The sequence below is a fragment of the Rattus norvegicus genome, chromosome 17 (genome assembly GCF_036323735.1).
Source record: "Rattus norvegicus strain BN/NHsdMcwi chromosome 17, GRCr8, whole genome shotgun sequence".
NCBI classification, from domain to species: Eukaryota; Metazoa; Chordata; class Mammalia; order Rodentia; family Muridae; genus Rattus; species Rattus norvegicus.
The window spans coordinates 17850308-17876974 of NC_086035.1; the positions used below are offsets into that span (position 1 = coordinate 17850308).

The 26667-nt window shown below is 45.0% G+C and overlaps 1 protein-coding gene and 1 pseudogene across 3 annotated transcripts; one reads left to right on the top strand and one right to left on the bottom strand.

Annotated features, from left to right (window-relative positions):
• Positions 1-18669, top strand: Tpmt (thiopurine S-methyltransferase). 3 transcript variants are annotated; one of them, NM_001395670.1, is made up of 9 exons: positions 119-217; positions 2636-2804; positions 3478-3570; positions 8232-8364; positions 9227-9279; positions 12163-12237; positions 14191-14276; positions 16332-16376; positions 18336-18669. In NM_001395670.1, exons 2-9 carry the CDS (start codon positions 2680-2682, stop codon positions 18446-18448), a joined length of 723 nt encoding a protein of 240 aa, NP_001382599.1. In that variant the 5' UTR covers positions 119-217; positions 2636-2679; the 3' UTR covers positions 18449-18669. The 3 variants fall into 3 exon arrangements, with proteins under 3 accessions (XP_038952015.1, XP_038952016.1, NP_001382599.1); XM_039096087.2 differs by lacking the exons at positions 12163-12237; positions 14191-14276; positions 16332-16376; positions 18336-18669 and adding an exon at positions 9984-10408 and having other exon boundaries at positions 1-217; XM_039096088.2 differs by lacking the exons at positions 12163-12237; positions 14191-14276; positions 16332-16376; positions 18336-18669 and adding an exon at positions 10056-10408 and having other exon boundaries at positions 1-217.
• The window catches only part of Nlrp4el-ps1 (NLR family, pyrin domain containing 4E like, pseudogene 1), an 11884-nt pseudogene continuing 3551 nt past the window's right edge, over positions 18335-26667 (bottom strand).

Consider the following 26667-nt stretch of genomic DNA (forward strand, 5'->3'; position numbering starts at 1 on the left):
TGGTCTGCACGCTGGACGGAGTCTGCGTCTCCTGGGCAGGGCTCTCACGCCCCGGGCCGGGCCTATAGGATGGGAGCCTGGATAATCTTTTCCGGAGCGGGATCTGCCTACAGTGGGCGGGGCCTTCGCCCTTGGGGCGGGGTCTGTCCGTCCTTGCACGTTACCGGTCTCTCAAAGGCGCGCTAGAGTCTGAGGCACGCAGCTGGGTGCAGCTGAGGTAAGTTCCCAGCCGGTGGTAAAGGCGGTGATTTGCACTAACTGTATGAGCCTGTTACAGCGTTTGCAGAATGGGGCGCCCGAAAAGCACGGATGACCCAGCTACTTGAGTCCCGAAAAGGGGTTTCGTTCCGGTAAAAATTGGGAATAAATGATCAGACTAGAAATGCTTTGAATCCAATGTATTAAGTAGCCCCTTACTTAGTGGTGTGTTTCAGGTAACATGTCCAAGTGTAAAATATTGAGCCAGCCTGGAGGTTTGTGGACTTTATGAAGTTACTTTTCTGTTTAACGACATTCAAAAATAAAACTAAAGCAGAAGCCAAGCATTGTTGTGCACGCCTGTAACTCAGCACGAGGAAGTTGAGGCAGCAGGATCACAGTGAGTTAGAGGTCAGCCTGGACTACATAGTGAGTTCCAGATAGACCCTCTGTTAAAAAACCTAAGCAGGAAAAATGTTTTTTAGGTGTGGCGAATTTACACCAATGAGCATATTGGAAGTAAACGTTGATTAGTGGGAATTATTGTGGAACTGTCTTTTCTCATCCCTGTACTTTGCTCTTTTATTGTGTTTAGAATTTTATTTCTCCAGAAATGAATAGAGAGCGCCACGTTGAGGCGCTGTTACAACAGCTTAGTGATCGTACTTAGGACACTCGCAGCCCCAGCTTCCCTGAGATAGAGCTGAGCTGGCTAAAGATCTTTATTCTGTGTTCAGAAGAGCACTTCTTTTTGAGGGCACCTTTTGGCATCACAGTTTCTGATAGAGAGTGGAGACGGGAGAAGGGCAATTCTCTTGCTTTTCTATATCCACAATAATCCCAAACTTCCTTCTGACCTCTCAGAATTCTGGACTGTGCCCCCTGACATGAGCACCTGGGAAAGCCTTGTGTTAGAAAATACTTGCTGTGAAGTACATTTCTCTTCCCAGAGTTGATGGGGGTGTCCTTCTTTAATCCTAAGCACAGAAGCTAAATCATTCAACAAAAGGACATTCCCTTACCTGCCTTTGTGACATGTTTGCTGTTCCACAGATTCAAGTCATAAAGTGATGTGGTTTAAAGGGCAGGTCGGAATTGTGTAAAAAGTTTTTTTTAGATTTCTTTTAAAAAAAAATTATTTTATGTGAACGAATGTCTTGCCTGTATTGGATCCATTGCAACTGGGGTTGCAGACAGTCACGAGACACCTTGTGGTTTCCGGCAATTGCAGTGGGTTTTTGCAAGAATAACAAGTACTCTTAACCAATGAACCATCTCACCAGCCCCCAGAATCATAGTATTACATTGTCCTTAATATTGGAAGGTCAGGCATCTGCTTACATATTCAATCAACAGTTGCTGGTGCGTGAAGTTCCTACCCCCTCAGTTCCCTTCTTGTACATGTCCCAGTGCGAATGAGAGCAGCAGTATAGCTCAGTGGTACAGTGCTTGTCTGTAATGTACGAGCCGGTAGGTTCAATCTTTAGTACCCTGCCAAAAGCCAGGAGAAAGTTATTTGAAAATAGAAACTTACGGTGTAGCAACAGTATATGGAACTGATATGTCTATTTCTTTCTCTCCCTCCTCAAGCCCTACCACATTTCAGGACTTTGTTTTTAAATGTGTCGACTATTAATAAAGGAGGGACAGATAGACAAAGAGAGCAAAGGACTGCTAGTAAAGGGGTTCAGGGGTCCAACAAGCTGAATTCTGATCATGGGGTCATGACCAGTGGATGTCACGGGGTCAACCAATGGGTGACTATTGCCAGTAAAGAGTGTCAGACCCTCCCTTCTTAGCAGAACTACTCCCAGAACAGGAGTAGGAGTGAAACCAGGGGATTAGCTGTTAGACTTCTGGTTCAGAAGAGGCTAAATTACAGGCTCTTTTTGTCAACTTTTTACAACAGGGTTTCTACTCCTTGTCTCCCCTGCAGGCTGATCGGGTGGATGGGGTACAGGTTATTCTCTGAAGGCAACTTTCCTGATATATAAGAGTGAGGTGTTCTTAGTACTAGACTCACTGACAAATTCTTTGTTCCTTGTTTTGTTTTGTTTTTTGATACAAGGTCTCACTGTAGCCCTGAGAAGCCTGAAACTCACTATGTAGATCAGGCTGGCTTTGAACTCACAGAGAGCCTCTTGCCTCTACCTCCCTACTTCTGGGATTAAAGGCATGCCGCCATGCCCATCTTGTTTGCTTTTGAGACAGAGTCCTGCTACGTAGCCTTGGCTCACCTAGAATCCACTATGTAGACCACATCAGCCTGGAATTTGCAGTAACCCTCTTGCCTCTGTCTCCCACGTGACGCCATTCCTGCCTTTGATGTTGGCATACGCTTTTAAAGCCATCGCCCAAGGTAGCAGGGTTTTGTGTAGTTCATCCATAGAACCACGATTTTTCCGAATGCCCTCACTACAGATATCTTTCCACTTAGGCACCGGGAGACACCAACCTCGGAGACAAGCCACGGATGGCACCATGTCACTCGGTATCAAAGAGCACCCTGATGCTGAGGTACAAAAGAACCGGGTACTAACCCTGGACGACTGGCAAGACAAGTGGGTGACCCGTCACATCGCATTCCATCAGGAGCAAGGGCATCAGTAAGACATGTTTGGTCTCTGGCAGAGAAACGCTTTATCAGGAAGTGACTCTGATGGGTGTGTGCTGCGGTTGGTAGGGAGAGCTTAGCATGCAGTAAGCTCTTGGTTTGATCTGCAACATTGAACAAAACTGGGCACAGTGATGAGCATGTAATATTTGAGGGATGGAAGCCGCATGAATTCACTTAATTAAAATTGAAAAAAGTTAAGCTTATTGAGAGACGATTCTGTGATATATTGAAAACATATACATTTAGAGACCCCCTCCTTAACATCACTTTCACCTACCAAAAAATAAAAAGTAAAAATATACAGACTTTTCTAAATATGTCTCTCAAGGAAATATAATCAGTTTTTACTCTCCAATCATGAAAACGCAGGTTGTTAGTCATATGTAATACTATGTAGCTGTATAATGAAGCAGGTGACTTAGCTAGCCTGTTTCTTTGAGTGCAACCTGGAGGTTGTAATAATTAACTTTACCCCATTGTTACAATGTTGGGAGTACCGAGATCATGCCCCAGAAGTTCCGGGTGTCATAAATTCTACTCTCCTCTCTCCTGTGCATCTGGGCTAGTTAAAACGAGCATTGTGGTGACTTTGTAGTTAAAGCGAGCTTTGTGGTGACTTTGTAGTTAAAGCGAGCTTTGTGGTGACTTTGTTTTCTTCCCAGGCTATTAAAGAAGCATTTCGATACATTTCTTAAAGGGCAGAGTGGACTGAGAGTGTTTTTCCCGCTCTGTGGAAAAGCCATTGAGATGAAATGGTATGTACTTGCAGAGGGATTCGTGGTGAATATTTAACAGGATATATGTAGGGTTTTTTTTTTTAAATATCTGTTAGGTATGACAGGACACACCATACTAGTAATGCTTGGGAGATGTAAGAGAATCAGGAGTTCAAGACCAGCCTTGGCTACATGTAAATTCAAGGGCTGCTGGACTGGGGGGACCCTGTCTCAAAAAATCCAGGTAACCTAACATATATAGAACAACAAAATCCCATTTTTATAGGAGACTCAGTCATAAAATTAGAGATACTATTTCTAAACAAGAGTACAAACTGAATCAGGAGTGACCTTGTCTTTCTATATTTTGTTTTATAGGCCAAAAAAAAAAAAAAAAAAGGGAAAACTGTTGGGGGCGGGGGGAGGCAGAGGGGTTGAGCATTATCACAGCTGGTATAGCATGTACGTGGCCCTGGGTTCAGGCTCCAGCATTACTTAAAACAAGGGTGGCGTACACACTTGTGATCTTGGCAATTAGGCGGTGAATTAGTTTGGAACCAAATGGGGAACATCACCCCCTTTTTCATGTCTCCTGGATCTTTGTATGTGATTGAATGTTTGTAAGTGACTGAGAAATTTCAGTAACTATGGCTGTTTGAAACGGAAGGCAATGGAAAAACACAAGCGGTAGTGCACGATTTATCAGGACAGTGTTTATAGTCCAGAGTTCAGCTCACCTCTCCCTTCCTCCCACGAACAAATAGGAGATTTGTTATTGTGATTCGCTCTTAGAAAACCAGTGGTGAGGAGGGTGGTTCTTATGAGCAGCGCTCTACCAACTGAACTCACTCTAACTGACAAGTACCACTCCTACAAGATTACCCTGAGTCACGGCCCTAAAGATTACTTTTACACAAAATGCTGCTGTCAACGATAACATGTCAACGATAACACAGCCACAGACATGTAATCCAAGATATGTGGTTATTCGAAACCTTAAATGTTCACTAAGAGGAACAAAAGATTGATAGAAAATGTTAGTGAATGCAGACTACACTTACCTTAAAATGTCCTGCCCCCTACGTAAATACAGTGTCCTACCCACAAGGCACACACACGCTTGGAGTTTATTCTCTTATAGAGTGAAATTTTTGTAGCCTGCACTGTCTCAATTTGTAGCTAAGGGCATGTATTAAATGGCTGTTCGGGGGGCTAAACAGACCAGCCCTGTCATTTCGAGCACTTGGTGCTCTTTCAGAGGACCCACGTTCAATTCCCAGCACCCATATCAGATGGCTCACAAAACCTGTAACACCTTCTTCTGCTCTCTGAGGATACAACATACACAGAGACATACATGTAAAGAAGAATTTTAAATAAGCAAATAACATTTTTGTTTACTTTTATTTTTAAAAGTATTTTAATTAGTTAATGTATGTGAGTGCTCTGTCTACATCCCTGCATGTACACCTGCGTGCCAGAAGAGATCTCATTACAGCTGGTTGTGAGCCACCATGTGGTTGCTGGGAATTGAACTCAGGACCTCTGGAAGACCAGGCAGTGCTCTTAATTGTTAAGCCACCTCTCCAGCCCTCAAATAACATTTTTTTTAAAGATTTATTCATTTATTATATATAAGTACACTGTAGCTGTCTTCAGATACACCAGAAGAGGGAATCGGATCTCTTTACAGATGGTTGTGAGCCACCATGTGGTTGCTGGGAATTGAACTCATGACCTCTGGAAGAGCAGTCGGGTGCTCTTAACCACTGAGCCATCTCTCCAGCCCTCAAATAACATTTTTAAATGGCTGTTATAACCTGAAATTCAAACATGGCCATGAAATTAAGAATTATATCTCTAGCCAGGCATGGTAGCATGCCTTTAACTCCAGCACTAGGGAGGTAGAGGCAGGCAGATCTCTGTGCGTTCCAGGCCACCCTGGTCTATAAAGTGAGTTCCAGGACAGCCAGGGCAAGTTATACAGAGAAACCCTGTCTCAAAGCAACAACAGAACTATATTTCTTATTAGACCTGTGTTTTAATGGGCTCTCAGCAACCCAGAAGAGTGAACTTGCAAACTATGAGAAAACAACTCTATAAACAGAAATGGTAACTGTGGGTGGAGTGCAGATTTTAGACGACATTAATGAAACCATTTAGCTAGCTAGCTGGGTGTGGTTATTGAATTCTTTTGGGTCTCAATCCATTTGTATCAAAAAAAAAAAAAATCAAGGATTTGGGGATGTAATTCAGAGGAGGAGGGTATTTGCCTAATATCCACAGGCTCAGGCTTCATTCCCCTAAACTGCAAAATAATGATAAAAACTGAAATAAAAACCCAGACTCAAACTACTGTAATTGCATGTAAGTTGTCACATTAGAGTAATTTTTACTTATATAACTGACCTGTGTATGTACAGGCATTGGTTATAAGCACATTAACTAGGAGAAGTCAAAAAGCATTAAAATAAAATATGAAAGTTATTTTGAGGATTCACTTTTGCCTTGTTTGTATTCCTGGTTACCCTGCATGTATTGACTGGGAAGTACAAACACATTCAGTCAACTTGGGTAATTTCTTTGCTTATATTTGGTAACTCCAACGACACGCATGGAGAATGAAAGAAATGGTCTCTACACGCTAGAGTGCAAATCCCCTCGGCAGTCTGAACAACAAGTTGTTAGTAGGCTTCCTTTTAGAACAGTAAGTAGCCCACATCCTGCCCGCAGCGGGGGCGTGCACTCTTGCGTAGAGAGCAGGCACAGTCCGTCTCGCTCCCAGTTAATAGATGAGAGAAACGTCACGTGACGTTCACCTTTGCTCACTTGGGATTTCGTCTGAAGAATATTGATAGACTAAATGCCCATGTGTGCTCTTCAAACGGTGCCTTGCTACCCCAGTGTGCCCCGTGGGCCTTGTTCCTCCTCACATGGTGTTAGAGAAACGTCCTATTCTGTTTTCCTTATCCCAGTACTCCACAGCAATTCCAACGGGAACGTTTTCCAACACCCACCTTCTGAAGCCGTGTGTGTGTGTGTGTGTGTGTGTGTGTTATACATGTGTATATACAGATAGAGGCACATGTATGATCCGGAAGTCCACACAAGGCATCTTCCTCCTTTTTTTTTTTTTTTTTTTTTTCTCTCTTTTTTTAGGAGCTGGGGACCGAACCCAGGGCCTTGCGCTTGCTAGGCAAGCGCTCTACCACTAAGCTAAATCCCCAACCCCCTTATTTTTTAAGAGAAGATCTCCACTGAACCTGGAATCTCCTGACATGCCAGGGTCCTCTTGTCACCCCCTCGGCACTGACCTTGCAGGCGTGGCTGCCATGGGTAGCTTTCTCTTTGGATGCTGGGACTCTGAACTCAGGTCCTCACGCTTGTGCAGCGAGCCCTTTACCGGTTAAGCCCTTGCCTCGTTCCTAGCTTTTGGTCTCGATATGTTTTTTTAAAGATTTGTTTTAAGTACATGTTAACCGGTGTGTCACATGAGTGCTGGTCAGAAGAGACATCCGATCCTCTGGAGCTGAAGCTACGGGCCACTGGGAGGCACCCGTTACGGGTGCTGAGGCTACCAGGGCAGCTCCCGCTCTTACTGTGATATTTCCCCGGCCCCTTTTGTGGGTCTTTGAGACAGTCTCATGCAACCCAAGCTAGTCTTAGATATATTATATCCGCAGTTGCTGACCTTGAACTCCTGATCCCCCAGCCTCCACTTCCCAAGTGCCGGGTTTATAAGCCTGTGCCCCCATGCCCAACTCCCGAAAGTTTCCATATTGATTCCTAACCGTCCGTTTCCCATCAGCCTTGTGACGTCTGTACGTGCTTTTGCGTAGCGCAGTAACCTTTAGCTGGGCTCGTACTGCCTCGCGGCGAAACTGACTAGTTTCTGTGTGATTTGATATAAACTCATTTCTGTGGCTCAATATCTGTACACTTGCTACTGTTTTCTTTTGGACCGTCAGAGCCTCAGAATGCGAGCTCTATAACTAACTGTGCTTGCTAGTAGAGTGTTAGCCATTTGCATATGGTAATAAGATTCCTTTTTCCGATCATGTTCATCGGTAGTAAGTGGAAATTGTAGGACTACTGCCAAGAAACACACAGTGCCTCAGGCTTTCACGGGTGGCAACTAACAGCCACGTGTAGCAGTGTTTACAAGTTCATGTAATTATATCTTTTCCATTTAGTCCAGCCTGACCTCAAGTGCAAGGTCTTCAGCTCAGTCCTGCACGGGCGGTATGACGTCATGCCTGACGTGGCTATTTAAGTATAAGCCAGATAAACAGTTTAAATGATCTCTATGGCACTGGCCACATCCACATGTTTAGTAGCCACTGTGGCCAGTGGCTCTGTCTTGTCGAGGACGATGATAGGCATTAGTCATCATCATGGAAAATTAATCAGTAGCCAGTGTTGATTTGGAGAGACTGGAAAGCATCCATCTAATCAAACACATTTATATGAATGCCTGCGAAAATATGGCTCCCTTAAAATTAAGGTAAACAAGTGGAGTTCTTTTGTTATTTCCTCTTTCTTCGGTGATGATAAATTTTCAACACGGGGGTCTTAGGCATGGTGGGAACTCTGATACGGAGTTTTATTTCCAGCCAGGAGGAAACATGTCTGTTTATCGTGGTTTTTATTTTGTGGTAGATATGAAGTAAAATTAAAGGGTAACTATGGTTTTTCTATAGGTTCGCAGACCGGGGCCACACTGTAGTTGGTGTAGAAATCAGTGAAATTGGGATTCGGGAATTTTTTGCAGAACAGAATCTGTCATACACAGAAGAACCGCTCACCGAAATTGCTGGTGCCAAAGTGTTTAAGGTTTGCACTGACTATGGTAACTGTTTCCATGCTTCACCAAAAACTGATTTTTTTTTTTTTTTGTACTGTGAGTAGACAAGGATGTTAAACAGGTGTTAGATGGGCACTCTCTACCACAGAGGCATACACCTCACACACCACAGCTGTCTACCACAGAGGCCTACACCTCACACACTGCGGCTCTGTACCACAGATTGCCCACACCCCACACACTGAGGCATTTACCACAGATTGCCCACACCTCACACACTGCGGCTCTCTCCATCATGCACTGCGGTGAGCTAGGCCTTAAGCATACAGATGGCAGCTCAGCACTGGGAAGGTGGTGGCAGGAGGACCATGAATTCAAGCGAGTCTAGACTACATAGTGGCATTTGTCTCAAAACAAAAGATGATAGATAGATATTAAAGATAAATGATAGAATTGGAGCTAAGCATATAGATGATAGATTGGTATATAGATGATAGATGGTATCTAAATTGATATAAGAAATAGACTATAGATGGTAGAATATATATATACATATATATATATATATGTGCGCATATTCTGTGGTGCACATGTGGAGGTTAGAGGACAACTTGTTGGAGTCCATCCTCTCCTTCCACCAGGTAGGCCCAGGGATTAAACCCAGCTTGCCTGGCTTGGCCACAAGCACCTTACCCTCTGAGCTATTGGGCTGGCCCCCATCCGGGTTTTAAAAGAAAACACAAGGTCCAGTTAAAACCTAATAAAGTCACTGTGTTTAATATGTGTTCCCTGTATCTCCTTGGCTTTGTCTGAGTCCCTTTTCCTTTCCTTGATCATTTAAAGATTTCCTAATTAAGTATAAAAAAAAGTCTTGCCTCGTCTCATCCACAGAGTTCTTCCGGGAACATTTCCTTATACTGTTGCAGCATTTTCGACCTTCCCAGGTAGGACTGAGTGCTCTATGTATCTGCACCATCGTGTGAGTGGGAACGAGTAATCCGAGAGTGTTTGTGTGACTGGGTGACACCTTTGCACCATTGCGTGTGAGAGAGTGAGTGATGGGCGTGTGTGTGTGTAAACGTCAGCGTGTGAGTATGTAAGAGTGAACTATGTGTGCATGACTGTTAGCGTGTGTGTCTGTGTGGCCGGGTGCTGTCTGCACTGTTGTGCATGTGAGTGTATGTGACGTGAGTGTACGTGAGAGTATATGTTTGAGTGTGAACATGCTATGTCACATGAGTGGCAGTCAGGGGACAACCTTAGCTGCCAGTTCTTGCCTCCACCCTGTTTGAGACAGAGTTTCATTGGCCGCTTTGTACTCAAACCAGGCTTCAGACTTCTGGGGATGCTCCTGCCTCCACCTCCCATCTCACTGTAGGAGCACTGGGTCCCATGTCTTGCTTTTACATGGGTTCTGACTCTCTGAACTCGTGTGTTAGAGCAAGTTTAAAAGTGATAGTTTTTTTTTTCCTTTATCCTGGCTAGCTCCCAAATAAATGAGACAGAGACTATATGATTTATTCAATCAAACTTTATGGCACAATAGATAATAATAGAGCATTAATTAATCTATGTTAATTCTCTAAGTTACTTGGGCTACCTCCCAGCTAAAATCTCACATTTTAAAATCTGGCTTCCTCTACTCCAGGTGTGTGCCCATGGCAGCTCCTGGGTCCTTTCTGCATGGTGAATCCTCTCTCTCTGCTCCTCCCCTCCCTAGAATCAGAAGTCCAGCTCTTCTCTCCTCAGCTATTGGTTGATTGGCTTTTCTTGACAAATCAGAGAATAGACGGAGAGCAAAGTTCACACAACATTCCAGCAGGAGATACTTAGAATCCTCACCCCAGTGAACGTGATTGTTGGGGGGAGGGCGGTAATAGGGGTAGAATGGGGAGGGGAACACCCATATAGAAGGGAAGGGGGAGGGGTTGGGGGATGTTGGCCTGGAAACCGGGAAAGGGAATAACAATTGAAATGTAAATAAGAAATACCCAATTTAATAAAGATGGAGGAAAAAAAAAGAAAAGAAACATACAAAAAATGTAAAAAATAATAAAAAAAAGATTATAACTACCAGTTTTATAAGATTGTTGTATTTGTAAATTGTCCAATTGATTACCAAAAATTTCTAAAATACAATTTATCTACGTTCAAAAAAAAAAAGAAAAAGAAAAAGAATCCTCATTACAATGCCATGTTCGGATTGCAACCAGACATGGGGGCAGAGAAATCAGCATTTGAATAAGAGGAGGATAATCTATACACAGCGCATAATAATATCATGCCCACACTCATGGCCTTGTGCTTAGTGTTAGCCCTTTATCCACGGAACCACCCGTTTGCTCATTTATAAAGAGCGACAGCACGTACCTTTAGTGCAGCATTTGAAACAGGCAGACCTCTGCAGGTTGGAGGCCAGGCTGGCCTAGATGGAAGTTACAGGCCAGCCAGGGATAGTTCAAGAAAAGACTGGACCTTGGTCCAGTAAGATGGCTCAGAGGGGAAAGTGCTTGTCACGAAGGCCTGATGACCTAAGTTCAGTCCTCAACACCCACAGTAGAAGGAAAAAACCTAACTCCTGAAAGTTGTTCTCTGATATCCACATGCACATCTTAGTGTGCATGTGCTTACACACACACACACACACACACACACACACACACACACACCCCATACACACAAGTAGTAGTAAGAACAACAACAACAACAACAACAATAATAATAATAATTGTAGCTGGACTTTTGGCTACTTTGTGGGTTCTATTTTCTTTTACCCTTCTTCATCTCTCCTCCTCTACCCTTTCAACCCCCTAAAACTAGGGAGAGAAAGGATAGAGTGGAAAGGGAGCGATTTTATCCTTAGACTATTTTCTGCTAATTAGGGGCATCAAATTCCTTGGGAATTTGGAATCTTGGAAGTCAGGATGTTCAATTTCCTCTCCTCATCTCTTTGTGCACAACTTCTTGACAGACAGTAATCTACCACAACCCACTCTCTTGGGGCCCTAGCATTCATATATCCTCTGACACATTCCTGGAATTCCAAATCTCGAATACTCTCAGAAACTCTCTGCAGCTGGTAAAACCACACCCCTGCTAGAGCATGAGGCAAATCACTGTCAGCTGCTGTGGAAAATCTGAAGCGGCCTCATATCCCACATCTGGGATTAAAACGAAAACGTGTAATGTTTCTGTATTTTTAAAGAGACGGAAATTCTCCCTACAAAGGATAATAATAACAATAGCAACAATAATACCAATACCAGTCATGAAGGTGGGCCCTGCTGGCCCGTGGTAAGATGGGTGTGTAGATCTGTTCGCCACTCCTGTGCACGTCTGCAGCTTCGAGAACTGTCCTGCGGCTGCTCTCACCAAAGCCTCGTCTTTTCTGCTTCTCGGGGATAGATCCCAGACTTTCCAAATCATGATTGCAATGCAGAGCAAGTAGGGTGAAGGTAGGGAGAGGAAGACTGTGTTTTCCACCGGGCACCCGAGCCTATAGCAAAGCTAATTCCAAGGCGCAGGAGGCAGTGTGTTACCTCACAGAGCCCGATGTCTGAGGCGGGGCTGGGAACAGAGCTGTCAGTCACTGGCCTCTGTTCCTCCCTCCTCTTTCCAAGTCGAAGCAAAACAGAATGCTGCAGAAGTTAGGAGGTGGACAGTCCCACCCCTTAGTGGGTTGGTACACCCCTCTAAGGTCTATAAAAATGGCGAGAGATACTGAGACATTGGGGATTGCCCCTTGGGGAATCCCAGACATCATGTTTGAGATTTGATCTTTTTCAGATAAAACGTAACAACCTTTCCCTCCCCTCTCTTTGGAGCAGAGCAAACATCGGCAAGTTTGACAGGATTTGGGATAGAGGAGCATTGGTGGCTGTCAATCCAGGCGATCGTGACCGGTGAGTTGGTTTCTTCCGTTGACTTGGTTTCCTTTGGGTTGTGCTCAGTCTGAGGGAAGCTAAAGTATGTACGAAGCCGGTGGCTTACGCACTTTACAAGCTTTGACCAAAGAACTGTGGTTTTCTAGGCCTCAGATTACTCCTCTGCAGCCCGAGATTATTTTAGCACCTAACAGCTGCTAACACCGATTGGACTCTTGTCCTGTACCGGGCATTGTTAGAAATATTTTGTGTGTGTTAACCCATGTAATTAGCATGACACCCCTAAGGCATAGATGCTGTCTATGATTCCAATGTGCACACGAGAAATTTAAAGTCATAGAGGTATGTCCCAAGTTAGGCAGATAGTACCTGGCGGTACCTACAGAGTCTGCTCAGAGCTTCACATTAAATGACCTCCAAGAGTTGCTGGGGCAAGGCAAAGGAATATGCTAGCCAGGTGTGGCTGTGCACACCCGTGATCCCGGTACTGGGGAGGCTGAGGCACAAGGACTGGGAGTTTGAGGCAAACCTGGGCCTCATAATAAGCTCATGAAAGTATGTGGATGGATGGATGGATGGATGGATGGATGGATGGATAGATAAGCCGGTGTGAGATACTGAGACCTTAGCGATGGGTGACGTCTCAACGTTGCCCCTTGGGGAACCCCAGACATCCTGTTTGAGAATAGATAGATAGATAGATAGATAGATAGATAGATAGATAGATAGATGGGAGGGATCAATGAAATCTGTGAGAAATGCTAACTACAGAGAACTATAAACCACTGGCTGTCATTACAAGAGCACTTGTTGATACTTTGGGTGATCATAAGTATAACTAGCCTCACTAGAAAGTAAAATTAAGAAAGCCGGTGAGGGGAACAAAATCCTCCCTTTCCTGTGTAAATAACACCACACAGTGTCTCCTTGAATTTGGCAGGTTGGATACTGGATTACTCATTACACAGAGGCAGGCTCTTCACGTATGGCCAATGTTCAGGTCCCAGCTCAGTGAGCCTTTTTTTTTTTAATCTAAAAAAAAATTGCTTCATAAGTGAAGCCTCTTGCCAAAATTGAAAGATTCTGCACCATAAATATCCATCTTTTCTTTCCTTCAATGATAGCCTCTCTCCTCTCCCCTCCGCTCATTTCTCTACCTGTGGCCCTCCCCACTCTCCTTCATCTTCTTCTGGGCTTTTCTCTGCGATGCTTGCTCGTGAACCAGCCTTTGAGTTCTATTCCTTTGCATTGGGCATTCAACAGCTGTCTATGAAGTCCCATCGCGCCCCAGGGGGGGGGGCGGGGCGGGGGCGGGGATGGCTTTTGCCGGAAGTTATGTCATGCCGCTCTGCTCCTCCTTCCAGACGCCCACACCGCTTCCCCAGTGCATGCTGATCATTTCCACATGATAAGTGTCTCTTATCAGCTCAAAAACGTCACTGAAACTCCTTTAGTCTTCCTAGCAAACCGTATTCGTGGACTACCTTCAGTTGTGCCAAATGTTTTAATTTGGAGGTATATCCTGAGCCCCTCCGGCGTGTCCCTTTGTTTCAGAGGGTTAGTCTATGACCATCGTGGCAGGGCATGGCGGCAGGTAGGAGGCATAGTATAGGAGCAGTAGCTGGAAGCTTACCTCCAATCTGCGCACAGGAGGCAGAGAGGGAGCAAGATCGGGTTTAGCGTGGCCTGGCATGGGGTTTTGAAACCTCAAAGCCCACCCCAGCGACACACCTCCTCCAACAGGCCACACCTCCCAAATGATTCCACCAACTGGAGGCCATGATTCAAATGAATGAGCCTCTGGGGGCCATTCTCATTGAAATCGTCACGCAGGTTTATATAATTATCAAAGACTTTTATGTAGAGTTGATAATAAATGCTGGCTTCCTTTATGGCCTCTTGCCGCCCCCCCCCCAGCCTCGTCTCTATAGAGAAATGAAACATAACTTTTTTTGTGTGTGTTCTTTCCAGCTATGCAGATATAATACTGTCCCTGCTGAGAAAAGGGTATCACTACCTCCTGGTTGTCCTTTCTTATGATCCAACAAAACACACAGGTAACACTTGCTTTGTTTTTGTTTGCCTAATTTCCCCGATTCAGTTCTATGAACATGTAAGGATTATTTTTTCTTGCCTCTCACACTGCTTATGTGCTTATGTGCATGACGATAATTCTGGGCTAATGAGGACAGCGTGCTCTTCCACACTGTCCATGTTTTCTTAGACTCCTTTCGTGTTTGCTTCAACGGTCATTGTTCAAACTGTGGAAGGGAGAAATGGATGATCCTGATGTAAAGAGCGAGCTCATGAGCCCTAGATCAAGAAAGAGAAAGAAATGTTTGCCCTGCTATGGGTGTGGCCTGGCTGTGCTGCCCGCCAGAGGTGGGGCCGCATGCAGCGAATGTTCCCCATGGGGAATCAAGCAAGGAAGAGGCATGAGGTTGTAGAAAAATCTCTAAAGTAATGTGGGTTGGTTTGGGTTTTGAGACAAGATCTCACTTTAAAGCTCAGCCTGGTCTGGAACTTACTGTAGCCTAGGCTAACTTCAAACTCAAGATCTTTGTGCTCCGGTTTCCCAAGTGCCTGCCTGGACTATGACATGGGCCATCACACCTAGCTAGCCTTTTTGTCTATTGCTAACATTTTGTCCATGTATGCTACTACCGTCCTCTTAGATTTTTGTCTTGTATAATATTTGGCATCGGTGGGGATTGAACCCAGGGCATTGTGCCCACTGAGCCAGCCCACAGTCATTGAGCTTCATCCCTGGCCTGACTCTTTGTCTTGAATGTGTAGAAAGGATATTTTCATCCGACTCATCTTGTTGCTTTGGGAGGAAGCTTTTGCAGCACCCATGTTGGACCCCAGAGCTTTCGAGGTACTAGGCAAATGCTCTCCCACTGAGACACAGCCCAGCCTTCACTCGGAAGCTTAGTGTTTTCCTTGGACAGACTCGTATTTTCATGAAGGAGTTAAAATCAAATAATCAGACTTTTACTTTGTAAGACTCCTTGACTTCTGGTTTGGGGAAAAAGATTGTTTGGTTGGCTGGCAGGTTTTGAGGCCCCAAACTCAACATCCTTCTCCTCCACCCAGTGAGTGCTGGAACCACACCTGGTTCCTTGGGTTTTGTTTGCAAAGGAAACTGCCAATGTAGCCCAGGCTGGTCCCTGATCTTTTGACCCTGCCACCTTGATTCCCTGTGTGTTGGGATTACAGGTGTGAGTTAGCACATCTGGCATTGTTTGGTTTTTAATAGAGATTTTTAAAAAATGCCCCATTTAATTAATATTTATGTATGGTAGTCTCTTGCTCTTGTTTTATTTGAAAATCCTGGATCTAAAAAAACTCATGAAAAGATAAGACTTTAGTGTCCCTATTATAGGCAGAAGGAAAGAGAAGGTAGTGGGGGCAGATATGAGCTCTGCTTGGCTCACTTATGTTCTGCTGGTGAGCAGGAGACCCAGGGAAGCAGGGCTCTGGCTTTGTGTGCCCTGGGGATGGCCTTACTTAAAGGACTGCAATGAAGATGCCTCAAGTCCCCGTCCATCCCACACCTCAGTGGGAAAACATAGTAAGGAGGAACACAGAAGGGCAGGATCGTCACCTCAAAAGGCAAAGGACACCCCAAAGGAAACTGTCAATGGCTCCTCTCTGATCTTTGATAAGAGATATACAAAGGCCAAATCAGGGGACCAGGGATGTAGCTGAGTCGGCGGAATGCTTGCCTAGTATGTATGACGTCTGAGTTGATCTGCAGCACTATGTAGACCAGATACAGCAGTGCACACTTGTAATTTCAGCACTCGGGAGAAAGAGGCCGTGGGGCTGGGGGGATCAGAAGTTGAAGGTCATTCTTGGATACGTAGTGAGTTCGAGGCCAATCTGAGCTACACAAGACCCTATCTTTAAAATCCACACATACCCCACAATAAAACAAAGCAACCAGAAAGGCATGCTTCATCCTCACCTATCTGGACTCCTGAGTGGTTTACAGAGTAAGTATCGCTGACATCTCTGAGCTAAGCTGAGACGTGAACCCCAAGAGTTTCTTTGTCTTTGGAATTAGTGGTTGGAAAAGAAATATTCTTCATCACATTTCTCTTTCCTAGGCCCGCCATTTTATGTTCCAGATGCTGAACTTAAAAAGTTATTTGGTAAGTTAATGTTCCTTTTTATTACATGTATCCGTACATACGTGCCTCTGTGTGTGTGTATATGTGTGTGTGCATATCATGTATGTTCATATGCATGTGAATGTATATGTGTATATATGTGCATATGTATGTATGCATGTGTATGTACATATGTGTATGTGTGTATATGTATACATGTGTGTATGTACATGTGTATATGTGTATGTGTGTATATGTATACATGTGTGTATGTACATGTGTATATGTGCATGTGTATGTATGCATGTGTGTATGTGTATGCACATGTGTGTATGTGTGTATATGTATGCATGTGTGTATATATGTGTGTATGTACTGTGTATTATGTGCATGTGTGTATATATGTGTATATGTGCATATGTGTGTGCATATGTGTGTATGCATGTGTGTATATGGGTATGTATATGTATATGTATGTATGTGTGTGTATATGTGCAAATGTGTGTATGCATGTGTGTATATGGGTATGTATATGTATGTGTGTGTATGTGTGTGTATATGTGCAAATGTGTCTATGCATGTGTGTATATGGGTACGTATATGTATATGTGTGTATGTGTGTGTATATGTGCAAATGTGTCTATGCATGTGTGTATATGGGTACGTATATGTATATGTGTGTATGTGTGTGTATATGTGCAAATGTGTCTATGCATGTGTGTATATGGGTACGTATATGTATATGTGTGTATGTGTGTGTGTATATGTGCAAATGTGTCTATGCATGTGTGTGTATGTGTGCATATATGTATATGTATGTATGTATGTATGTATGTATGTATGTGACATGTGCAGGTCACAGGACAACATGCAGGAAGCCAGTTCTTTCCTTCAGTACTGTACACTGGCTCAGGTTGTCAGAGCAGGCAGCAGGCACCCTTTGCATAGGGTAGACATTCTAGTCCCTATGTTTATTTTTAAAGATTTGTTTTTATTAACCATGCTTATGTGTGTATGAGTCTGTATGGGTATGTGCACATGTCTACAGAGACCAGAGACATCAGAGCCCCAGGCACTGGAGTTACAGGAAGTTGTGAGCAGCCTTGGATCTTGTGTAAGAGCAGGAAGTGCATTAGCTGCTGAACCATCGCCCAGCCCCACGTGTGCTCTTCATGAATAAATAAAGTCAGCAAATCAAGCGTGTGGGCACACCTGTAATCCCAGCACTCAGGGAGCTGAGTCAGGAGGAAAGAAAATCTAAGGCCAGCCTGAGTCTGGACCAAGGAGAAAAGCCTGTCTAAAAGTAGAATTAAATACAAATAAAGGTAACAGTTAACTGAGTTGCTACAGAACTATCAGTGGTGCGTGCGATTAAAGCCTATAAATGTAAAGAGTAGAGAGCATTTTATGGGAGACTTTTATCCTAGAAAAGGGACAAGTCTCCCTAGTGTGCCTTTTTATTCGACACACCACCACTGTAGCCCTAACATTAGGGAGGCTGGAGTTGGAGGACCAGAAGGTCAAGGTCATCCTGTTTACACAGTGAATTAATTCAAGGTCAGCCTAGTTTACCTGAGACCCACATCTAAAAAAAAAAAATGGCTAGAAGGGGCTAGGAAGACAGTGTAGTGGGTGAGATGCCTGCTACGCCAGCAAGAAGGACCCAAGTTCGTATCCCCAGCACCCATACATATCCAAGCCGGACCCGCTCACTCTTGACTGTGATCTTAGCATCCTTAGCACAGAGAGATTCCAAAGCTTGCTGGCCAGGTATGAACGCCGGGATCAGCGAGAGATCCTGTCTCAATGGGTAAAGCAGGGAGTGAGACAGAAGACAGCAGGCACCAGCCCCCCGGCTGCCAAACTTACATCCGTGCATTCATGTGCACACAGACACAACACAGAGGAGATAGGGATGGCGGTCACAAGTCCTCAAGAGCGTTTCCGGAAACAGCCCTGGTGTCTTCCACAGCAGTTTAACCTCTTACCTTCTCTCCTCAGGTACAAAATGCAACATGCAATGCCTTGAGGAGGTGGATGCTCTTGAAGAAAGGCATAAAACCTGGGGAGTCGACTACTTTTTCGAAAAATTGTATCTCCTTACTGAGAAGTAGGAAAAACAAAAACAAAAACAAAACCAGGCCAGTACCGGAGCACACCTTTTATCCCAGCAGGCTAGCCTGGTCTACAGAGTGAGTTCCAAGACAGCCAGGATACACAGAGAAACCTTGTCTAGAAAAACCAAATAGAAAACCAACCAACCAACTTAACCAAAAAACACCCAGTCAATCCCTGTAAGAGTTTCTGAACGATTAAAAATTCTGTTGAAGGTTAATGTCTTGGTCAAGAGTTTCTATTCCTGCACAAAACATTGTAACCAAGGAACAAGTTGGGATGTTTTACAGAGTCACACAGCAGCTTCACACCAGAGTCTTCTAGAATATTCTCTGAAACGTTTAGGCAGCTCAGTTCTGATTGTTCCTGGAGGACTTCGGCCAGGCCCTGGCAGCTTCTAGTGGAGATGAGACAAGATCTCGCACTGAGTGACACCAGTACCCTGGAAGAGCGAGAGCCCGACAGAGAACCTTCTGTCCTTTGTCCTTCAGGTCATTGGAGCTGATGTCTAGGTGGCTCAGGGTTTTGTTCCACCTAAGAACTTTGGAAAGGCATTGCTCACTGAGGGAACATTGGGCTAACAGGAAGTGCTCCAGAACGCAGTCTGCATGGTACAAAGACTTACACAGTAAGGAAAGCCTTGCACAGTAAGGATATGTCTTGGCCTAAGTTGCTGGTTTCTAAATTAAGACTCCTCAAGGTTTTGCTTCTGATCGGGACGGAGCCAGAGATCAGGTGAAAGGTCACAGGCTGCTGCCGCCAGAATTTGTATGTTGCACTCTGCCTGGTTCAAGATTCCACACATTTCCATCTCACTGTGGGAGAGGAATGTGCTGCTGAGATTCAAGAGCTCCAAACTGTAGTTTTGACTCAACTCAAAGAACAGGCACATAGAAAGGACACAAGGTCTTTAAGGAGGCAGCTGGAGCTCTTCAGATAATTATATAAGATTCGAAAGACTGGCTCGTTGAAATCAGTGTCTGTCATTCCTCATCCCTTACGAACACAGAGCATATTTGATGCCAAAGGGTGGCAGCTTTCCCCTCTGGTCTAGCTCTTCCCTCAGGACATTTTGGGTTGAAGTGGATAAGTCACTGCAGAACTGTGTTTTAGGGGGCTGGAGAGATGGCTCAGCGGTTAAGAGCACCCGACTGTTCTTCCAGAGGTCATGAGTTCAATTCCCAGCAACCACATGGTGGCTCACAACCATCTGTAAAGAGATCCGATGCCCTCTTCTGGTGTGTCTGAAGACAGCTACAGTGTACTTATATATAATAAATAAGGGGCTGGGGATTTAGCTCAGTGGTAGAGCGCTTACCTAGGAAGCGCAAGGCCCTGGGTTCGGTCCCCAGCTCCGAAAAAAAAAAGAACCAAAAAAAAAAAAAAATATATATATATATAATAAATAAATAAATCTTAAAAAAAAAAAAGAACTGTGTTTTAAGCAGCACCGCGCCATAATAAAATCAGAATAATTTTTAGCCGTGATGTCAACCTAGCCCCTAAGTTCGTTGCTGGCTCTACAACATCTTCCTCTTCCACCTCAGACAGACGGTACAAGAACGTCACGCTGTCTATTTTAATTGGCGAGACAACTGGTAGCCTCCCACCCCCCCCCCAAAAAAAAATGCCTCTAGCTTTTTTTGTTCCAATTCATGTAAAAGGCCTGAGATGAAACAGCCCAAAATAATTCCACCGTGTCTTGACCTCCTTTAGAAAAGTAGACAGGAGTTTGTCTATACAGTGAACATCCTGACTAGGGTGGTCCCTGGGGCTCTTTAGCATTAAAGATGGCAACGCAGACCTCCTGAATGGATGGGTGGAGGAATATATGAGAATTTTCAGGCTCCCTGCTCTGTTCGAGAATTCCAATGTCCAGCAGTGTGGGGATGTCGTAGTCCACGATCTCATCTCTCCCAAGAGCCTCCTCGTAAAGCACCGATGTGTTAGTCCTCATCCCTCGGCAGCTAGAGAACACAAACCCTGCAGCTGGGCCTGGCTTTTCTTACTTGGATACTGGGCACTTTGGGGAGTGAACAGGTTGAAGATGTGGTGGTATCTAGGTATACGTTGGCCAGTGGAGACGGGGTCTCTTCCCTTCTCTATTTCATTTTTAAGACAAGTAGCCACCATGCAGCAGACCGCAGGGGCCTGACATACAATGAAGAGCTGATTCGTTTTCTCTCACCAAACTGAAGGCCGCCTGGGCTCTGTTCCTGTCTTGGAACAAGCTGTGGAAATACATCTTAACATTGCTCTCCCTGAATCCTGTTCTTTTTCTCACATCTGTGCACTCACTCCCGTCCCCCCACTTTCCAAAAGTCTCAGAAGTAGCTGAGGCGAGGAGAGAGGATTCTGGGAGTATCTTCTTCCTGCCCAGGGATGCATTCACTGGCTGCTTCTCCATGCACTTGTCACACACACGGCTCCTCCTCCTGTTTGGTGAAATCCCGCTCCATCCCTTCTAAGCTGTCAATGACAGATAAGAGTTTCTCAGATCGTAGAGTTTCAGCATGTGGTGTAGAGATCGTTTTTGTGGTATTCGGTGAAGAACATGGCTGCTTTTGACCTTTGTCTGAAGTCTACCTGAGGCTAAGGTTAAGAGATTCCTATTAATTGCATTGACAAAGGAAGTCTCAAAAAAGCCCAGTAGAGATCTTTTTCCCCTCTGGTTAAGTCTCACGAAGAGCATTTTGAACAAGCATAGCAAGCTGAGGAAGGGAAAAATACAAAATATATGGATTGGGGTATTAAAGGAGCACCAGGAAGTGAAACGGAGCTGAATCCTGTGCTCTAGGAGACAGCAGACTAAGGGAATGGGACTTTGGGGCAATATCTCATCCAACTGGTTTTAGATCCAGGCGTAATGGTCCACAACTTTAATCCCAGTGCTTAGGAGATAGCATGAGTTCAAAGTCGGTCTTCAGAGCAAGTTCCAGGACAGCCAAGCTTAGGCTGTGAAGGAGTTGGGAAGTAGAAAGCTGGTGATGATGTAATAGAAAGAGGGGGCCATGTTCCAGCCCCAGGAATAGCAGAATTCAGCAGCTTTGGTCATTTGGCTCTGGTTTTATGGTCAAGAGGAGATTACTGGGATAATGGGTGCTGGTTAGCTGAAGAGAGGTGAAATCTTCTGGAAGGTGTTTTCTCATAGCACAAAGAAGCTGTGTACCAGAGATTGCCAAGGTTGTACCTCGTGCTGCAGCTGTACTTGGGAATGTGAAAGTCACCCTGGTGGTACTGGTTTTGAAGGCATGAAGGGGTCAAGGGGTCGTGGAGAGCAGATGAGGCTGGGTACTGTGAGAGGCCCTTGGTGAAGGTACAGCCTCAGTTGGAGTTGACAGCCCAGGACTGAAGGGGTCATGCAAAGGAGTTGAGGCTTGGCACAATGAAGGAGCCTATGAGAGGCTACTGGTGAAGCCTAGTTGCAGCAGAAGACCCCAGTGTATTGGAGATGCCAGCACCATGGGATGATCACCAAGAACAGCAGCAGCAGTGGAGTGGATCACTGAGCTTAGAGTGCTACAGAGGGCAGAGCTGGAGAAGTGACACCAGCCCTTTGGAGGAGCCCAGAAGATCATGTGTGGATCCACCCACAAGCCTGCTGCCTTTACCTGGCTTTTTCCTTCTTCAAAATACATCCTCTCTGAAAACAAGTCTATCTTCCTTAAGACAAACTGGCATCTTTCTTTTCTGATTTTGGCCTTATGAGTACAGCAAGGGTCTCTCTGGTCGCCATGACCTACCACAGAGCTGAAAAGTGGAGACAAGAACAGTAGAGGGGCCACCAGCCTTCTGCCCCATTTTACCCTTTCCAAGGCCCTGTTGCCCAGCCTAAGGAAGAAAGACTTGTGTTGTATGATAGGCTCTTCTCTTCACATCATAGCTGGAGTTCATTTCCATAACCCAAACCCAGAGTCTTAAGTGAGTCAGCCTTATGAAGTCGATCATTTGTCAATCTTTTGTGTAATTTATGTCCTCACTGGGGGGGGGGTGTTCAGACTTTAAAAAGCCTTGGAGATTGAAAACACACTACGAATACATCAAGTTGAAAGGGTTGAATTATTCCTGAGATTTTCCAAAAGTGCCTTTTATATAGTTTCGTAGTTTAAATATGAGACTGGCCGAGCCTCTGTGCCCTACGTGGTGATGCATTAACTTCCCTCCTCCGCGTGCTTGAACACACAAACATGGACTTAGCAGCTGCAGGTGGATGGAAACAAGAAAAGAGTGTCATCCTAGTCCGTCTGTACTTGAATGGGGAAAGAACACACAGGGAATATAACCAAAACTTCCACTGGCTGGCAGGAGATTGGTTCTGGAAAGGATTTATGATCAGGACCACAGAAGGCAGCCTGCGAAATGTTTGTTCAAGAGAGCTCTCAAATGGCAGATGCTCGAAGCCAACCATTGGACTGAGCATGGGGTCCCCAATGGAGGAGTTAGAGAAAGGACTGAAGGATCTGACCCCCATAGGAAGAACAACAATATCAGCCAACCAGACCCTCCTCCCCCAGAGCTCCCAGAGACTAAACCACCAACCAAAGAGTACACATGGAGCAACCCATGGCTCCAGTCACATATGTAGCAGTGGATGGCCTTATTGGGCATCAATGGGAGGAGAGGCCCTTGGTGTTGTGAAGGCTTGATGCCCCAGTGTAGGGGAATGCCAGGGTGGGAGGCAGGAAGGGGTGAGTGGGTGGTTGGGGGGAACACCCTCATTGAAGCAGGGGGAGGGAGGATGGGATAGGGGGTTTCTGGAGGGGAAACCGGGAAAGGGGATAGATAACATTTGAAATGTAAATAAAATATCCAAGAAAAGAAAAGAAAGAAAAAGAGAGCTCTGAAATACTAGGGGACTCACGGGTGAATGGAAACTCAGTCCGCAGAGACGTTAGCTTGCCTGCTCACTACCGTTGTACACTCTTGGCCATCGTCTTTCATAAAGGAAGCAATTTTTTTCCAATGTTATGATTTGGATGTGAATTCTCTCACAGTCTGAACTCTTGGTCTCCAGATGATGGCACAGTTTTGGAAGGTTCTGGAACCTTTAAGAGGTGGGGCTAGCTGAACAAAGTAGGTCACCTGGGGGCAGGTTTTAATGGTTTATAGCCAGGTCTGGTTTAGCCCAAGCTGTCTCTGCTTCCTTTGTAATGGCAGTGAACAATCAGATACGGGACATGCCAGCTATTTCAGTCCAAGCCCTCCACCATGACTTCCCTCAAATCATGACCCAAAACAGACCCTCCCTTCTTCCTTAAGTCGTTTGTGTCTGGTATTTGGTCACATCAATAAGAAAAGTAACTAGTGTGATTATGGGGGGAGGAGGGGGGTGCGGCTCCAGTGTGTGTGTGTGTGTGTGTGTGTGTGTGTGTGTGTGTGTGTGTGTGCAAGTGCAAGAGAGAGAGAGAGACAGAGACAGAGACACAGAGAGGTTTTTTTTTTTTTAAAGAAAGATTTCTGGATGTTTCTTAAGACAGGGTTCCTTTAAGTAGCCACGGCTGTCCTGGAACTCACTGTGTAGACCAGGCTGTCCTTGAACTCACAGAGATCTGCCTGCCTCTTTAATCCCGAGTGCTGGGATTCAAGGTATTTGCCATCACCACCCAGCTCTGGATTGCTTTTATTAAAATTGTCTTTAATGCATATGGCTCCTGCTTTCTACCACGTGTCATCTAATTTGTTATGTATCTAATATGTATTATTTTATTCCTTGCAAACAGATTGCAAGGCCACTGGAGCGGCTGAGTTAATAGTTGGTACAGGAGATGACTCATATCTGTAAACCTTAAGCATAGTCACTGTTTTCAGTATACAGTCCCCATTCCTGACCGCATGACTTTGATGTATACAATTTTAAAAATCTGCTGAGTGCTGAAGATCACGTGGGTAGCCATCAGAAGCAGGTTTGGTTTTTTGTTTTTTGTTTTTGTTTTTTTTTTGAGACAGGGTTTCTCTGTTTAGTCCTGACTGTCCTGAATGCTGGGATTAAAGGCAATATATATACATATATACATATATATATATATATATTTTTTTTTTGGTTCTTTTTTTTTTTTTTTTTTGGAGCTGGGGACCGAACCCAGGGCCTTGCGCTTCCTAGGCAAGCGCTCTACCACTGAGCTAAATCCCCAACCCCAAGGCAGTATTTTTAAGTAAGAGGTGAGCATTTATTTATATTTCAAAGATAAACAAAACAAACATGGTGGGAGCTGGCACAGTGACTTGGTGGTTAAGAGCGCTCACTGCTCTTCCAGGGGACCTGAGTTCAGTTTTTAGCATCCACGTGAGACAGCTCACAACTGCCTGTAACCCCAGGTCCAGAGGCTCTGACGTCCTCTTGGTTCTGCCGTGAATATCCTTACACAAGTGGCACACACGCAAACACATGTTAAATAATAAATTACTTGATTTGGGATATAGGTCAATGGTACAGTGTTTGTTTAGTGTATGTGAGGCCCTGGGTTTAAACCCTAGTACCACAAAATAATCTTTTTAAAATCTGAAAACCTGGAAAGTCTAGGGAGAGCCTCCAGGGCAAACAGGAGCAATCAAACGCCCTTGCCCCAGAGATAGCATTGCTAAGAGGAGAATGCTTTCTTTTCATCTTTTCTGGTCTTCCTTTACATATTTGTGTTTTTACAAACATACGCTCTCACTTCAGGTCCCATGCCACATCTCTATCGCCTTCCTCTCAAACTCTTCTGACCTCCTGTGTGACTAAATATCTCTGAAAAGTTTTTCTGGGTTTTTTTGTTCTTGTTGTGGTTTGATTTGTCGATGCCTGTGTTGGTTGTAAGCAACATGTTCTGCCATGGAGTTACCTGCCTAATTCAAGGTCTTCATTCTTACCTTACTCGAGACTAGGTCTCCCTATGTAGCCTTGGCTGGCCTCAGGGAGGTACACCTGCTGTGATGGTTTGCACATGCCTGGCCCAGGGGGTGGCACTATTGGAAGGTGTGTCCTTGTTGGAGGAAGTGTGTCACTGTGGGGTGGGCTTGGAGACCCTTCTCCTAGCTGCCTGAGGGTGCCCAGTCTGTTCCTGGTTTCCTTCCGGTGAAGATATAGAACCTCAGCTCCTCCTGCACCATGCCTGCCTGGACGCTGCCATGCTCCTGCCTTGATAATGGACTGAACCTCTGAACCTGTAAGCCAGCCCCAATGAAATGTCCTTTATTTTTTTTTTTTCCAGAGCTGGGGACCGAACCCAAGGCCTTGAGCTTGCTAGGCAAGTGCTCTACCACTGAGCTAAATCCCCAACCCTTGAAATGTCCTTTATAAGAGTTGCCTTGGTCATGGTGTCTGTTCACAGCAGTAAAACCCTAACTAAGACACCTGCCTTTACCTCCCAAGCTCTGGGATGAAAGATGTACCCCACCACATCCAAGGTTAAGTCCTTGTACGTTTCCTCCCATCCTCAGGATGGCGTTCACCCAGCAAATGACGTTCAAGCCTGTCTGGCCTGTGCTCGAGCTCGAGATACAGAGTTGTACAAAACCAGAGGTGGAACTCAGCGTGTCTCTTCAGAGACAAGAGCAATAGAAAGATATGAAGACAGAGCGCAAGCTTTAAAATGGACCGGGCTGCCAGCTTAGGCTGGTAGAAACTCGAGTAGAAACTGGCTGATTCCACGGGATGGAGGCAAAGTCTGAAGATCGTGATCGCCAAGAACCCCAAACTGTTAGACTTAAACCTTGTTTTTTTTTGGGGGGGGGGGCGGTTTCCACTTCTGAAGCCGGAAGCCTTGCCTAATTGAGAAAACCTTTTTTTTTTTCTTTTCTTTTTTTCCGGAGCTGGGGACCGAACCCAGGGCCTTGCGCTTACTAGGCAAACGCTCTACCACTGAGCTAAATCCCCACCCCCCCCTTTTTTTAAAGATATATTTATTTAATGTATATGAGTACACTGTAGCAGTCTTCAGACACACCAGAAGAGGGCATCGGATCCCATTACAGATGGTTGTGAGCCACCATGTGGTTGCTGGGATTTGAACTCAGGACCTCTGGAAGAGCAGTCAGAGCTCTTAACCACTGAGCCATCTCTCCAGCCCTAATTGAAGAAACCTTAACTGCCAATCAGATGCCATCCTTTTAACTTAATATCTGGGCCTGGCCTAGTATCAAACACCTGTCTGTAGGCCTGGGACTAGAAAGGCAGAGGCAGAGGATCATGAGTTCAAGGCCAGCCCCAGCCTCATCACCAGTGTGAAGCCAACGTGAG